Genomic DNA, 16,705 nt, shown 5'->3' with positions numbered 1-16,705 from the left:
GAGCAAAACAAAAAATAGCCCTGAGTCTAAACATACTTTTTAAGAGCTGCTATTGCTTTACATAAATCAAACACAACAATCATTCACTTCCACAGTATGCAATATTTAATTTTCACTCCCTTTTTTCCCCCCTCACTTGGGATATGTATGTGCAACCAAGAATTTCTTTAAGATATATATACTCAAGCATTATCTGTTACTTTCCAAAGTACTTAAATTTGTTGCTACAAGATTATGGCACCAAGCGAGGAAAGAATAACTGAAACAGGTCAAACTTTTAACAATGAAGTCCTCTTCCGTTGTGCCTTGAGTTTTTACAAAAGGACTCCAATAGTCACAGCTGCCGTCACAGAACTTCACTACAATAATGACCTCCTTCCTTGTGACTTATGTAGAATTTACAACTTGAGGAACACCACTTAGTATATCTCAAAATCAACTGTCAGTGTTACAGAACACTGCCATCAGCCTTTAAGTGTGGCTGGAAGTGTAAAATATAGCACAAAAACAAGAGTATCAAGTGTGTCGAGTTGTGCATAACAATAGACCTTTTCTTTTTCTTAAGCTACAAAGTAGGCAATCAAGGAACTGACTAGGTCTGTGCATAGTGAGGATTTAAAGTACATCAAAAAACTTGAACTCTCTCAGTGCTCCGAGTGTGCTTGAGTAATGCATGAGTCAACTCCCACCAAAAAAACTTAATATCCCACTCTATACACAAAAAAATTTTAAAAAGGCTCCATGCATTCTCAAAGCTATCTTGAAAGTTCCTTTATCTAACAGCTCTGGTATGGCACGAGACAGCACATAAAAAGTTTAAGGCTAATTTTTTTATGCACATATGTTGAAGCTGGTCTTGGAACAAGAGCTGTCATATTTTCTCAATTCTGAGTCTTGACTGTGGATTCTTATTGAAGTACAGCTGCCACACCAATAGTAGACTTGTCCTGCATATAAAAAAGACTGAATGTTGTCCCGAATGCAGTTTGGTTTTATGAAAAACAAAAAACCTCATGCATTTACATTTGGTTTTTATCAGAACAGCTCAATAATCTGTACAGTACATTGTCCAACAACATACAATGTAAACTACCAAAGAGATGCTCAAGTACTACCACAATAGGTGCAAAAGACAGTCCTAGGGTAAGAAAGCCCACTGCTATTTGGGAGTGTCGCTCTGTGATGAAAAACACCAGAATGCAATTTTGGTGAAGTCACTTAAAGTCTCAAGGCTGTAATAAAGGCTATTTGTTAATTTTAGCCCTTTGGTTCTTAACCATTCAGTTAAGATCTCCTGGTAAAGCACTAGGCAGTTTGGTATGGATGGAGAAGCTCTTTATACGTTACTGTTACAAAAATGAAAAACAGACTTACAAGCACTTTTTTCACCTGAATGATCTGATCTTCCATGATTCCAGTCATACCAGGCTAAACAAACCTATCTAAAGCAGAAAATTTTAGACTTCAAGTTGCACTGTAGTTTCAGAAGAAACTAATTAATATCCACGAAACATAGAAAAAATTATCACCTGGCCAAATAATACTAATTTGATGTGCAAAGCTGCTTATTTAAAACTCTGTCCCTCAACAACCACTTCTGTGTAAATTAGAGCTGTTACTTCAAAACAGAGTTCTTTAGTCGCATCTGCACAATCCTATCCATTTTGATAAGAAGAGAGTAAACCAAATTCTGCTTGTTCATGGATTTAACAGGTCTAATATTTCAATACTTCCTGGTATATTTTTCATTTGCTGAATTTTTGCATAATGTTTTAAAAAGGGGGTTGTTACACTATGAACACAGGACTTGCACATTCTAGTGTGACTTATACTTGCTGAGTAAAATACGTTGCTGTCAGTTATCTATGTAGGATTGAAAGGAACAGTGAATGTGCATCAAAACTATGACCTACCTGCGCAGATGTGCAGGCATTTTTCTCCCAATTGAAATGTTTACAACCAGATTTAGCATATCAAGTGCTGTACAAAATAGTTATGTTTGCAGTGTCATCTTTAAATAGATGCAGTTATGAGGGGACCAGAGTATGCAACTGATCCATGGAAGCTATGTATATGTAAGCCAGTGAGAACTGCTCATGTGTAACAGACCAATATTCAGACCCAGAGACCGTCCATGATGATGCTTACTTCAAAATTACTGACTCTAACTCTATAAAAGAGGTAGAGGTCAACTTGTTTTATAAGTTGATACGACGCTGGTATTCAGGTCACTGCAATTTTTTTGCATATCTATGTTGTATTTACTCAAACCCAAGTAATTCTCTACAGGAACACATAAAGACTGAAGTTCCTGAACAGCTTCCATTTGCAATCGCCTTTTCCTCCCATTTTCATCTTTGATTATAATTTCAAAGGAACCATAAATTGCTGCATATCAGATCAGGTATCAAAAAATCTTCTGTTTTACACGCCAGCCTAAGTTGTCGGTCAAAGAGGGAGAATGTATCTGCTGCTGTAAACTTGTGTGTAACAGATATCATGCCTGACAAACCATCACCTTCAACGGACACACGAAACACCACTATGACAAAAGGGAGTAAATCATGCACAGTTACTTCAGTATTATGTGGCCAGGGTCTATAATACACTGATGAGTCACATCCGAGCAAATTTGTGCCAAAAGTGATTAACAATTCAGGCTGACTAACTCCCTAAGTAGCCAAGCAACCTGTAAGAGGCAAGTGGCATATTTTCTGGAAGAAGGATCTCAGAGTAAGTGGATAACATGGTTTCCTCGCCTCCCTGCACAAAATCCTATGGCCAAATAGAACAAATACTGTGGCAAGTGCTTTAAAATGCAATTTTCTAGCCAATAAACCAACACTGGTGGGAATTCTGTGAAGGAAGGAGTTTTAAGAATGCGATTTATCTGAAGCACAAACTTTGATATAAGTACACTATATACTAACACTGCTTTTTGGATACCCTTCTGTTTTAGAAGTTTCAAACACATCAACTTGTCTCATTTTGTTTAGGGCTGAGGCTGTTCAGCAAGGTCACATAATTTGAGACTGCTGAAATACTTCAGCAATCCTTTGGTCCTAGCAGCTGTAAAACAGCCAAGTAAAGAAGAAATTTCTCTACAAAAAAAAAGGCAGGGGGAGGATCATCACCAGGGAAGTGTCTTCTAAACACCATCCGCTACACACCAGAAAAGGCAAATTTTTTTTTTACAAAATACATATTTTCATACAAAAGGCATCTTGCAAAACCATCAGACTGCCCCTCCCCCTGCAGATTACAATGGTAAATGGGATCATCTGGATGGTCTTGAAGATTGTTTTAATGGGGAAAAAAGTCAAAGGACACACAGCATCACAACAACTGGTCCTTTATATGGTGAGGGATTATGAGAGTCTGTTTTCACCAGTGTTTAAAAAAGCAGGAGAGAACCAGAACCAGAGTCTTCGTAAGCAGAAAATGCAACAGAGTATCAGCTGCTGCATCCTTCCAGCTTTTCAATGTGCTACCAAACTGTCAATCACACAAACAGTTTCATTATGACAGTGCCACACATTGTTAAAACAATGCAAAAAGAGTGATCAGAAAGGTTCAATCAACTGGTTCAAATTTTTTCCCAGTAGTTGCCCAGAAGAATGTCAAGACAATTCAAACCTATCCTTCAGCTTCCTCAATACATCCTGATTGCTGGAGTAGAGAGGTCTGTGGTATTATTGTACTTGTTCCACGAGAGATCCTGTCTTGATCTGTGTTTGTAGATAAGGAGGCCAGAGAAATGGGCTGTAACAAACTGGGCGTCATGCTGGAGGAGACAGTCAGGCTGTGTGTAGTGCCCTTAAGCGTGAGATCCTGTGTGGGAAGAAGTGGCTTGAGGATACTGACAAGACAGAAAGCAGAGCCACTTTTAGGAATGAAATTCACTTTGTTCTTGTCAGGGCAGTAGAAGGCTGGAATTTCATGCAATGGCTTTGGCCTGGAAATAAAATACACATAGTTTTAAAATTACATTGAACAATCAAATTCTGTCAATGGCAGGTATGTATTGCAGAAGACAGAGACAAAGTGAGGTTTAAACTTGAAGTATTTCAGCAACTCAGTAATGCCTTAACAATACTTGCTCTCCACAGCAAATGGCAAGATGGTTACACTGCTTGTTTAGATATAACAAGATAAACAGCTGTCTCCAAACCCATGGAAGACGCTAACTTCATGTTGCAGATGACAAACACTGTCCATGAACTGGGATCTCACACATGAGAAAGTATTCTTGTTCATGTTCTTCAGAAACTTTCAAATCCCAACAATTTCTGCCCCACAACAAGTTTTGTGAAGTAAGCCAACATAGCAACATTTCTAGTATTACAATTCTCAGAGTTGCTCATGATCATAGGGGGAATTCCTTTTCCTAGGCTTTTGCCTTCTTTGTATGCTCACCTAAGCATCGCCTGAATCTCTGTAAGAGATGAGACCATCTTAAAAACTCAATGCAAAGAGTAAAATGTAGTATTCCCTAAGTGGCATTTATGATCTATAACCTGGGAAAGAAATGTGGAACACACATTTAGATACTGCCTTGCAGTTTTGCCATCTCAGCATGTAATTCAACCAACTCAGGGACATGCTTTACAAAAGCCAGAGCTAGAAGGGAAACTGTAGACCCAGAAGGCATTCCCATACTATCTATCTCTAACCCTGCCATGTAAATCTACTGAACTAGTCTAACTCTACTTTGAGACAAAACTATGGGAATCTGTTCCAAAGCCTCTCTTCCCTGCTGGAAAACAACCATCAGAAATTCATACTCATTTTTTCCACATTCCTAGCATCATCGTTTAGCCTGTCATGTCCCCCTCTCTTCTATGTAAGGCAGCCATACACACTTCTGTATTCACTCTACTAGGCCAAGTATGCCAATCTTTCAGTGTACTCCTGCAGGAGATACTCAGCTCTGAACAGTAATTCTATTCATGAAATAAGGTATGTTTTCCATGTTGGCTGATCCTATCCCAGAAAATTCAGCCCCATTTATAATTTTCTCCCCCCAAATGAAAATCCTGTAAACTTCAAATAAAAATAATGTTAAACAAAAGTTGAGCTTTTGTTTAACATACACATACTCCATTTTACACTCACATATTCCATGTATGTGCGGAATGCAAGTACTGGATGTGAGAAAGATTTTTTTGCATGCAACTGCAGCGTCTCAGAATTGCCATTGCTAGGTAAAAACTCTGTAGAAGCCCGTTTCACTCTACAGCGGAGCATTCCTACAGCTATGCAGCAAGGACATAAAAATGCAAATGCAAGTCAAATCACAACAGAGTACGTTCTTGGAGCAAGTGAAGACTATCTAATCTGTTGGCAAAATAGCTTGCACACTCTAAAACAGAGACAGGTAACTTGAGTTACTGTTAACCTTTCCACATTTCTACAGAGAGGCAATAGAGATCTCAAAATCCATTTGCAGATATCAGAGATGGAAAATACATACAGGCAGATATAATTATTTTAATTACTAATACAATATGGCACTGGTGTAATAATAGGCGTAGAAGAATTTTAACTAAATTATGCTCCTTATGTGATGAAATTAAATTTTTAACTATTGGTTATGACTCTTGCATCCAAGTGACGTAAGTACATAAAAACTCCACTGAAAACAATAATAACACATAAACCCCTCAGAGTATTCCCAAACGACAAAAGTTGTCTTTTTCAGAATAACCAAAACATCAAATACTCAGGGTCAAATTCACTTCCCTGCGACTGGACTGCAAGTTTCACAACTACACAGATGTAGCTACAAAGAATATGGTCTTAAGAAACCACATTACTGTATGTGCCTGCCAAGCTGCGCCATATTATGTTATCATGCACCTGCATTACAGCTTTTTATTACATCTCTCTGTACCTAATTATTTAAGTTCCTCCCCCACTACCTGCCAGGTTAGAGACAAGTCATGCTGATCTTAAAAAAAAACCTCAAGATTTTGATTTTAACACAAAATTCCAGCAATAACATAAATATATAAGTATATAGTCACACAACAAAACAGATCAGGCTGTTACCATGGTTTTAGCATATGGACTAATAATTTTGATCTGGCACGGAAATCAATAAACCACTGGGCAACTTTGAATGCTGAATGTTATTTCTTACGTAGTAAACATCAACTTACAAGCTTTCCTCAAAGACTTTCACCTTTTCACAGCCCTCTGGAGGTTCACGCTTGAACATGTAGCTGTTGTTGGGTTTTGGTGAGGTAGCATATTTTGGCAAGGGAGAATTATTCCCATTCTCTGCAGGAACAAAGTATCTCATTACTCAGATGTATCACACTATACACAAATCAATAATTATCTTTAAATGCCTCCCAAACTGAAAACCACTTCATTACCAATGTCAAAGATTAAGAAACATTTTCATTCACCTCCAAGTCTTCATTTGCAAATAAGCTTTCTAATTTCAATACCTTTTCTCCTTTCTACTTATCCTTGTATCACTTTCAGGCTCCTCTGCAATCTCTGTTCATTCCTGGATACTGTCGGTTTGTAACTGCAACCCCAAATCTATGGTCCTGTGCTGTCACCATCGAGTCAAAAGAAATAGGCAGAAGCCATATCCCTTAAAAACCAGAACAGGTTTACGTCGAATTATAAAATTCTCCTTATGTATCTCAGTAGATTTTTGGTAAAAAAGATTACAAAACTCCAAACAGCTAAACTTTTACGCATACAGGTATAAAATGCTGCAAGGTTGCCCATTTTGTCCAAGATCATAAAAATACCTGATACAAGCAACAGGACTAGCCTGCTTTGCTGTTCCACCTGTTGTTGTACATTCTTGCTTCTTCAACTTGCCTAGAGCACTTGATTAATTTATTATTTAAAAACAAAAATTTCTTTAGGAGGCACATTCCCCAGTCACATCTATCCAGCTTCAATAAGAGCACTAGATGTGTGTACACACATAGCACTTGAAGCATTTTGGAAAGAACAGATCACTTAAAAAAAAAGTTCTATCATTTCCTCACGGATGTGGGAAACAATCCTCCTCTTACTACCTGTTCACTCACACAGCAATGATAATTTAACATTTTTGAACTTTTGGAGTTACGTAGTACCTTTATCTCTGGAGTCAGCAAGAAGATCATCTGTAGAACATGGACTTTCTTCACCACCCTCGTTACAGATGGTAAGAAATGAGGCTGGAGACACTGACTGGGAGCGGCTGCTGTTGTTACTACTCCTGTCTGCTCCACCAGGTGTTTGGGTGTCAATGCTGCGAGTACTACTACTACGCTGAGGCAATGGAGGTGGTGCACGGTGCCCATCTGGAATATCTTGAGGCTGTTAAAAAAACAAGGTATCAGATGGCTGCTCTTCTCTGGTTAGCAGTTTCTTTAAATTCAGTGATGCTGAGAAGTTTGTTCAAATAGAAAATTTTATTAACTATACAGTACTCCAACATTAGTCACATTCAGAAACTAAGCACAACAGTTTTCAAGATTTCACAGAATTGCTGAGGTTGGAAGGGATCTCGAGATCACCCTAGTCCAACACCCCTGCTCAAGTACAGTCAGCTGTCCAGTCAAGTTTTGAATATCTCCATAGACAGTCATTCCACAACCTCTCTGGGCAACTTACTCCTTTGAGCACCCTTGCACTTGATTTTTTTTTTGGTTAAAGAATAATAATAAAGAAAAATAAAGGTGTTTTTCTTAATGTTTAAGTTATGTCCGCTACTGAGAAGACACCAGCTTCCCCTCCTCTTCATTCCTGCACATTGTTAAGATTCCCCCGAGCATTATCTTCTTGAGGCTGAACAGTCCCAGCTCTCTCAGCCTCTCCTCATGAGAGATACTCCAGTCTCTTCATCTTCGTGGCCTGCCTGTATTTCTGATACTTATTTCTTATTTTAAAATTTACCTATTAAAATACGTAAAATAAAAAAGTGGAAAAGGTATGCTTCAATTGGAATGGGGACAGTTCAGCATGGGCAAAGAGAAGAAAAAGTTAAAAACTTCTCAGAACAGACCTTTTGTCTTTTCTCCCTGTTTTACTGAGATTTTTTATTTTATTGGAAAACTAATTATATCACAGGAATCACAAAGGAAAAGATTCAGATTTAAGCTTTAACTCTTTCCTTCTTTTTGCTTTCCAAGAGAGTTTTCAACTACCTTTATTAAAGAAAGCAAAATTAATTCCAGACAAATTTAATTCAAAAGCTATGCAAAATAAAGATTGACTTAAAAACCTCAAAGCAAAACAAAAATTACAGAAAGCAATCGTGGTGGCAGATACATACTACAAGCTGTTCCTCTTTGTCTCCAGTCTCCTTAATTATTATCTCAATCTCCTGATTCAGTCCTTCTACACTGTTTCGGAATCGTGATCCTGTCGTTTTGGTAATAGGTATCACAGGGACAAGAGCGCTCTTTGGGACGGGAGCCTGAAGAATCAGAGACAGTGAGAAAGCAACGTAGATTTACTTCCAGAACACAGTCACTATTTCTAGTCAAAAGTGAGCCTTTAAACAGAACGCATCTACGCCTCAACATCAAGGATTTATATGAAGCTATAGTGATTGTGTTAAACTGAACAGCTTAAATGAAGACACAGACATTCAGAAATTTGTTTCAAATCTGATTTGTAGCAGGGAAAGTTTCCAACAATGTAGTCTCAAAACTTCCCTTGATATGGTCTGCTCCAGCTCAACTTTACTTTACAAGTGAAAATTTAACAGTAAACATTTAAATATAAGTAATTTTGAAGCCTTTAAAATATATTCACATTTCTTCTGTAGTGACCTGTACAGCAATTTCACCTTCTTCATTGTTGGATTTACCACTTATAATTTCATTAGAATTGTATTTTAATGAAAGTCTGCTGTCATCTATATTAACATGACACACGCAGAAGGAAAATTACTCTGCAAGTGCAAGACTGCACTATGCTAAAAACAAAGACCAACATAGTAACTATACTAAGTCAGAATAAAAGGTTGACAGAACAATTTAAGAAGACTTCTACAGAGATAATAAAAACCCAAAACGTTAATACACAGCTGCTTCCGAATGGAATTCTTCCATCTGGCTTCAGCTCTGGCCTCAATCCTAGTTTCTCCTTGACATTAACACTGAGAATAAAGGAAGATCCTGTCGTTTTGATTCCTGTTTACAGATTTACTACCATGCAATTTATTCAGAATCTAACATTCTCAGAAGCATCCTGAGGTCACCTGAGGAGGCTATGACCTTTCTGCAAACTCTCATCCTGTAAAGAGGCAGAACGGAGCATTTCTCATCATGAAAAAACAAGAACAAAATTCATTCAATTCCTCTGGAAAAAAAAAATGTAGTCAGCAGCAATGACATGATCAGGTTCCTCACCAATCATTTCCTGATTCTGAATAGAGGGACAGGAATAGCTAACATGCTAATATCCATAGTGATTGTGTGGATTTCTTTCTTCATCAAAAAACACAGAAGAAGGAAGCACAACTAAAGAATCAGTTGGAGGCTTAGGTGGTAAGAATACTGGAAAAATTTTGGTAAAACTCAAGATTTGTGGCAAAGCTTAATGTTTATCTGTAGAGAAGAAAAGAGGAAATAAATCCACTGGAATAGTTTATTTTTAACTACAACAGTAAACCATTTCCAGAATTTTAAACAGAGGTTACCTGGTCTCTGAAGGGACTACCGAGACTATTTCCTAATACATTTTCTCAACCTTCTCAGGAATCCCACTCTTAGTGCTCAGAAACCCTCTAGAGTCAACAACTGCAAGTTTCCTTCAAGCTGGGAACATAAAATAATTTCTGAACATTCTAATCACTAACTGCAAGTGTTTCCACACAGTCCTTCCCACAAATCCTGAAGGAACTGAGCTGCTGCCAGAAATTCTAGTTTAGCAGTTCCTTGGAAAGGAACAAGAAAGCCTAGGAATTTTGCCCTTGATGCCTAGAGTTACAGATGTTCACTCAAACTTAGCAATCAGCCTCTAAATGCCAATAATCTAAACCCTTCACTTACTCTTTTTGAAGCCTCCTGTAACTTTCCCCCTTTGCAAGTACCTTGACACAGCTGGCACAAAGTTTACCAAGAAAAACAATGGTTTGTCTTGTAACACAATGCTGGAAAAAATACTTTGCATCAGTTTATATTTTACAGTCTGTTTCACAAGCCCAAAAATTAATTATCTGTTGTGCAATATTTTACTCACATGCTCTAGAATTTGGCAGAACGTGAAAGACCTCCATACAAGAAGCAAAATTTCATGAGCATAATAATAAAGATGCAAAAACAATGTTATATGCATAATTTTGGGAGAATATTATTTTTCAGAGTAGTAGCATCACTGCTAATTTTCAAAATTAAAAACCACTACAATTTACCTATGTTTGCATTCAGAAATCTACAGGTTCATAGAATACCAAGCCAAACCTGTTAGACTGAATGTAATTCTCCAGTGTAGTCAAGGGCCTACACCAGAAGTTCCTCAGTACACTTTCTTTTGCTTGAAACACCTCAATTGCCCACAAGTACAGAAGAAATCTTCAAGCAAGTTCTACAAATTTGGATAAAATGCCTGCATTTAAAAAAAAAAACAAAAAACCACGTGTCTCATCAATTTTCATGCCCTCCCTCAAGCAAACGTAGAAATGGTTTTGGGTCATTTATTTGTCTTTCTTCTTTCATCATTTTGGACTGTTCCTGACTCGAGCTACTGCAGGCACTACGGCTAGCAGCATGCTACACTGCACCTGTACTTCAGTAAGGCAGATAGAAAAATGTAGAGATTTTTACTAGACAGTCTGTTTCAAATTAATACTGTTCTTCTGCTATACAGAAGAGGAATAGGAAATAGCTTCTGTTTCGAGATTTGAAGAGTTTGAAGTAATTTCAAAATACGTAATTCTAAAAAGAATCCTAAATACGATACTCCTAGTAACACAATTCAAACCAAACTGAATTCAAGAGGTACTTATGTCCTGAAAACCCATGACTCCTAATTAAATAAAATACAGTAGGGATAAGTTAGGTTCTAAGACAAAGATGTAACTGATTTTTATACAAAGTAGGAGTTAGGAACAGCGCAGGAAAAATTTAAAACACTGCTCTACATTCTTAATTTCCAGTCTTGAAATACAACAGACTCACTCTGACTCCTGACTTCTACCTACAAAAGAACCTGTCTGCTGAAGACTGGAGGTATAGCTCTCCCTTCTGTTTTTCATTTCATCTTTTATCAGAACGGGTAAGTATCTGTAGAGTAAGATGCATGATGTCACAATAGTTTTCCTCCCCGGCCTAAATTACTTCTGCGAGGATGGAATGACAGAAAGCAAATGGTTTTCATTAACTGCTATGAAAGTACAATATTTATTAGAATAATGTTAACTGCATTTCAGGAGTCATTGGGAATATGATCACAGAGAAGCTTCGCAGCTGAAGTACCTTCTCAATTCACAACACTGACGGTTTCACAGGATTTTTTCAACTACACTGACTTGCAAGACAATTGTGAGGGATTTGTTCTTTTTGTAGCTGTTAAAAAAATAGTGTGTATATCATAAATACACATTCATCAGTAGGGGGAGAAAAAAAAAATAAGTTTTCTTCTGAAAAAAATGACCAAACTTTCCCATTGGTTTTCTTAAAGTTACTCAAGCAAAACAGACTTGGAAACCAATGTGTGTGTCTAGAAGGCCCGTAATTTTTTTTCCAACTCCTATCCATTGAGCTAAAAACCTCTCTGTGCTAACGAGGCTGGGTTCAATCTTGAGATAAAACTAAAACTGCACATAGAACAGATGGTGGCCTAACCATCACAGTTTTAAGTGATTACTTCTAAAAGACTCCAGGCATAATAAATGGTAAGGGGAAAAAAAAAAATATCTTACAAAGGCTGAATCGAGCCATCAAGAGTATAAACACTTTTCATAGAGTACCTAAAGATACCATTGAATAGCCTTTTGTCAGGCAAGCTAAATCAGTTCTTCCAGACAAATACTATTGTAGACACGCAAACTGTGATCAGCAAAAACTACATTTCAGTGTATTATTTTACCAGCGGTTTGCTCTATGCCATACGCTATATGCAAATTCACAATTGTTACAGCAATGCGTAATGAAAAAGATAATTAAAAGATAGATTAAAGTTATCTGTCATCCTTTTGCAGAGTCTGCAGAATGCACTTTAAAGAGTCTTGCTTTAGGGAAGGATCTAACTATACGAAATTCTTTGAAAGTGGGAATTCAAAGCCAATCCAGCCAAGTAACAAAAAGATCCGGGACCCCATACACTCAAACAAGTCAAAGGAGACGGATCTATTTCATAGAATTCTCCTCTAGCTACAACATATTTAGCAATACATTGTATTTCTAAGTTTCCCTTAAGACAAATCACAACCTTGAAAAAAGTTAAAAATAGTATTAGCTACCCAATACACCCAAAAAGCACACAGCCTTACCTGACTGTGGTTAATGGCTGCATGGTTACCATGAAATGGAGACTGTCTTTCTTTATCACGATGATGCCTACTGCTGTGTTTGCTTCTCTGCAACTGTTGACGTAATTTTGCAATCTAATAAAAGAAAACTCACATTAGATTTCACTGGATTTATTCAGGTACACACAAAGTTTCATCAATGTATTCCATCACTTAATTATAATTTTTTACTACCGCAACATTGTAATTATTGCCAGCACTAAATTGGACACCTGCAAACCTAACATGTTAGCTATCAGTTCAGCTGAAGCCCAGAAGACACCTCTGGAGGTTTAATGAAATAACTTGAAATACATAAAGTTTGAAAGCAGTTCGGTCTCCTTTGATGAAGAATGTCACCTGCATTTGACACTTTCTTTCCCACACATACAGATTAAAAATCTTAATAGTCTTGCATTATTATATGAAATCAATACCAAATGAACAGCTATTTCTTACTTTTTACCAAGCTTATAATCTGTATCGTAAAGCAAAGCAGTACAATATTCATGCCTTCCTGAAAGTTCACGGTAATAGCGCATAGCAGTAAAAAATTTAATCCGAAGGTATCTCAAAGTCTGACCTCCTTGAGTTGATCATTGCTGCCCCATGATGCTGAACGTTTGTGAGAGCTTCTCTTCTTTTCTAAGTATTCTTCAGCCCAGGCACTTTCTGTCTGCACCAAGAAGATTACAGGATTAATTTAAAAAGGTAACTCCTACTGTCCAGCAGAATATTTTGAGACAAATTTGAGAAAGGAAGAGCATTAAAACTTGATAGATTCAGAACTGCAAGTGAAAAGCAGTCACTGACTAGAAGCCCTTCTGACAAGCAAAGCAGGAAAAGGTGTAGTGAAACTACGTAATAAAAAAACCAAACCAAAACCAAAAAACCAAACCAAAACCAACAAACATTCACACCTTCTATAAGTCAGCAGTGTGCTAGTTTCCCTTCCAAATTATTGAGCATAAGGCAGCGCTGACAGGCAGATGTACCACAAGCTGCTATACAACTCTGAAGAACCAGTATGACAGTGGTGAATTTGGGGGAGATGGTATTTTTTTATTTCCTGCACAGATGCTGACCTTGTTATTTCTGACACATTAGCAAGAGTGGCTTGGGATAAACACTGTGAAAGCCTTCACCAGTACAACTTCAAAATCATGTTCTTGCTCAGAATGAGGAAGGCAAGGCATAAGCACCACTAGAACTATTGCAAAGTAGGGAATGAATTTATTAATGCCTCAAAGGGCTTCAGGTAACACCCATCTGTATTCCAAACACAAAAACTCACAAGATAATGTGAGTATTAATAATAATTAATAATTTGATAATGTGGTATTAATCCTCATTTTGCAGGTAAAACAGAGGTGTAACACACAGGTTACAGCTCACATCGGCCTCAGTCACAGATGTAAGTCTCATATAAATGAAACCTTTACTATCAGTAGTCTTTCATCTTCATCAATCCAAATAAAAAACTAATTAGGACATAACTGAATAATACAGTTGTAGGGTTGATTTGGAAGTCCTATTCATAGCAAAATTAGAGTCCATTAGAATCCATTTCTCCAGAAAAGCATTCACTTATCTTCATCATAAAACAGAATAATTGATAACCCCCATTCCCAAGTACCAGGCTTTGTCTAGTGGATTATCAAATGTCAACCTGGATTCTTATCCTATCTGTTAGCTCCTGGAACAGTAAGTTTTAGCCACTAATTCTAACTTCCCAACTCAGCGGAACCATTACGCTTGCCTACAGGAATCTAATTAGCACTCTACTCAGTCTCTGCATTTAATTTATAGTCAACACTTTGCTTAAGATTCAAGACTTTTCATAAATTAGTATCTGATTGATTTTAAAAGATTAAATGTTGCTTTGATGCTCATCCTCAAAACAACTACTTAGAAATATTTCTACCACAGAAATCTAATACTATTTTAGCAAGTCTCCTCCTACTTATTCCCTGTATTTTGTTTTTAATACTTATTTTCAAGAAACACAGACCCAATAACCAACAGACGAAGAGGGATTTCTATTTCTCTAGATTCTTAAAAGTACTACCACTTGCTTATTAGTTATCATTCACGCTTTCTAGCTGGTCTAGAATTACAAAGAAAAGTTAGTTTAAGGTTACATTTATCACAAATAGTAGAACACTTAAGGAAAAAAGTCTTAGAGGCAAAAACTTTTTAATTCTTATTTTCTATTGCAAAGATATAAAACAATTGTCTCATTCTAATTTGTATTTTTGACATAGCTGTATTTTGAACAACAGGCAAAGCCAAACAGATTTGATTCAAAGAGAAGACGACAAGATTACAGACACCTAGCAGCATTTTAAACAATATCTGCTTATGTGAATTCTAGCCAGACCACAAAACACTCAATAATATATACTTATTCATCATCCAACAAACATTCTGCATGTACATAATCCAGTCTGGTTTTATAGAAAGGTTTCATGAAAATAACCAGTTGAAGCAGGAATCTGATCTAGACAGTCTCTGCATGACCTGGGATCTCTGACACAGTTCTCAGCTATGACCTATGAGCATCTCTATAAAGACCTGCAAGCTGAAGTGTGTCACTAATTACTGTCTCTTCCCAGTCTCCTTCCTGAATGCCTCTACTCCCTATGGCACAAACCTGCAAAATCTAGACATCCTGCTTACTCAACTTGAAAAATCTTTTATATCTTAACAGATTCAATTCCTGTTCCATCAAGTTTTCAAACAAACACATCCATTTCACATCAGACTTTGAAATCTGAAATGACACGCTGAAGCAAGAGTATCTTGTATGTGAAACTTCATCCAAACACCATGTCTCCTGAAATGTTCAACAATACAAATAGAGACGCTACCTTGGCAACTAACTGTTGTAAATCACATTTTAAACTTGTCCCTAGATCAAGTGGTTGCTCTCAAGCACACCAGAAAGATTAAAAGAAATGATGTTTCATCGGTGTCATACCAACACAAGCTTTGGATGTATGTATACAGATGTATGTCTGTATCCCAAAATTTTCTACTGGTTTGAGAAATTTTAAATTAGGAAGTTCAAAGAGATCATTCTATTTCCCTCAGCAGTGTACTAACATCAATCACCACTAAACATACTTATTCTGCAGAAATATCCAATGCCATTCACAGTCTTCCTATTAATCTCTGCAACTGTTTTCCCTTATAAATGAAAGCCCCACTACCATAGCAGCTAGATGTGCCAGAATTGGAAGAAAAGGACAAAAGAAAAAGCCAAAAAGAATGATATCTAATCTAGCTGATAATACATTATAAAAGCCCAACCGTGATTCAGATTAAACCAAAACTAAGATGAAAGATATCAATTGACTTGATTGTCATATACTTTGTATATTTTGGACACTTGGTATCAAATACTTTGGCAGTAGTACAGAAATAATTGAGGAAAGTATTATCCTAAGAAATCAAATTTTAAAAAATTAGCTAAGGCACCCACACTGGTTTAGTTTTGCCCCTTAATGATGCCTTTAAATAGCTATGCATGAACAGCAATTCCCTGTATATCATATGCCTTCCTTCATCCTCCTCCTCTTACTAAGATTTGCTTACCTTTTCCACAGACGCACAATATGTTACTGGTTTTCTGAGACAGGAAGAAAATACCTTAACAGATATTACTGTTCATAGCCTTTTCTTAGAGAAGAATGCAAATAATTCACATATGTATAGCAAAGGTAGGATTCTTACAACTTAAAAGTGAACAGGAACTTGCAAGCAAGAAGGCTAAAGTGAATGTTTTCAGGGTAAAAGTTTCTTCCATTTAAATCCTGTTTTCCCATTGAAATACTCTGAAGACAAAAATCTGTCCTACCTGTGTGGCTTTGTCTCTCATACATGGAGCAGCTTGACCATGATTATCACGAGGCCACTGTCCAGCAAGATATGGGGCAGCAAGAGTATCCAATGAGGAAGTCCGGCGAATGATACTGGAAGGGCTTGATGAAGGTGGTCTTGATTTGTCAGCTAGAATAAGAACACTTGATTAGAAATCAAGAGAGAAATATTAATTATTTCAATTGCCTACAAGAAATATCAAAGTAGAACTACTGTGTTATTAAGTATACAAGATACTTCTAATATAGGAAACAAGTTTGCCTTTATAGGCCCTGTTCATTTTTAATAAGCAATGAAATGTGTTTTTATGGTTTCCTTAAAAATATCCTTATGCCACAAACATTGCAT

General features: G+C 36.9%; 1 protein-coding gene across 1 annotated transcript; it reads right to left on the bottom strand.

Annotated features, from left to right (window-relative positions):
- Positions 1–3,402: 3,402 nt before the first annotated feature.
- FAM117B (family with sequence similarity 117, member B) lies at positions 3,403–16,478 on the bottom strand. Its single transcript, XM_010134404.1, has 7 exons — positions 16,335–16,478; positions 13,059–13,151; positions 12,458–12,571; positions 8,291–8,434; positions 7,107–7,332; positions 6,162–6,282; positions 3,403–3,955 (listed from the first exon to the last, which is right to left on the bottom strand). Exons 1-7 carry the CDS (start codon positions 16,353–16,355, stop codon positions 3,637–3,639), a joined length of 1,038 nt encoding a protein of 345 aa, XP_010132706.1. The 5' UTR covers positions 16,356–16,478; the 3' UTR covers positions 3,403–3,636.
- Positions 16,479–16,705: the final 227 nt, after the last annotated feature.

The sequence above is a fragment of the Buceros rhinoceros genome, unplaced genomic scaffold (genome assembly GCF_000710305.1).
Source record: "Buceros rhinoceros silvestris isolate BGI_N320 unplaced genomic scaffold, ASM71030v1 scaffold34084, whole genome shotgun sequence".
NCBI lineage: Eukaryota > Metazoa > Chordata > Aves > Bucerotiformes > Bucerotidae > Buceros > Buceros rhinoceros.
This window is presented reverse-complemented; position numbering and strand designations above follow the sequence as displayed.

What these genes read in the sequence shown, in the direction of transcription:
- FAM117B (XM_010134404.1), bottom strand. Translation starts at nt 16,355, where the DNA reads ATGAGAGACAAAGCCACACAG. An exon ending in GCAATGATCAACTCAAGGAG is followed by an intron (nt 12,572 to 13,058) that starts GTCAGACTTTGA and finishes TTCTTTTATTAG; the next exon opens with ATTGCAAAATTACGTCAACA. An exon ending in ACAAAGAGGAACAGCTTGTA is followed by an intron (nt 7,333 to 8,290) that starts GTATGTATCTGC and finishes TTTTTTTAACAG; the next exon opens with CCTCAAGATATTCCAGATGG.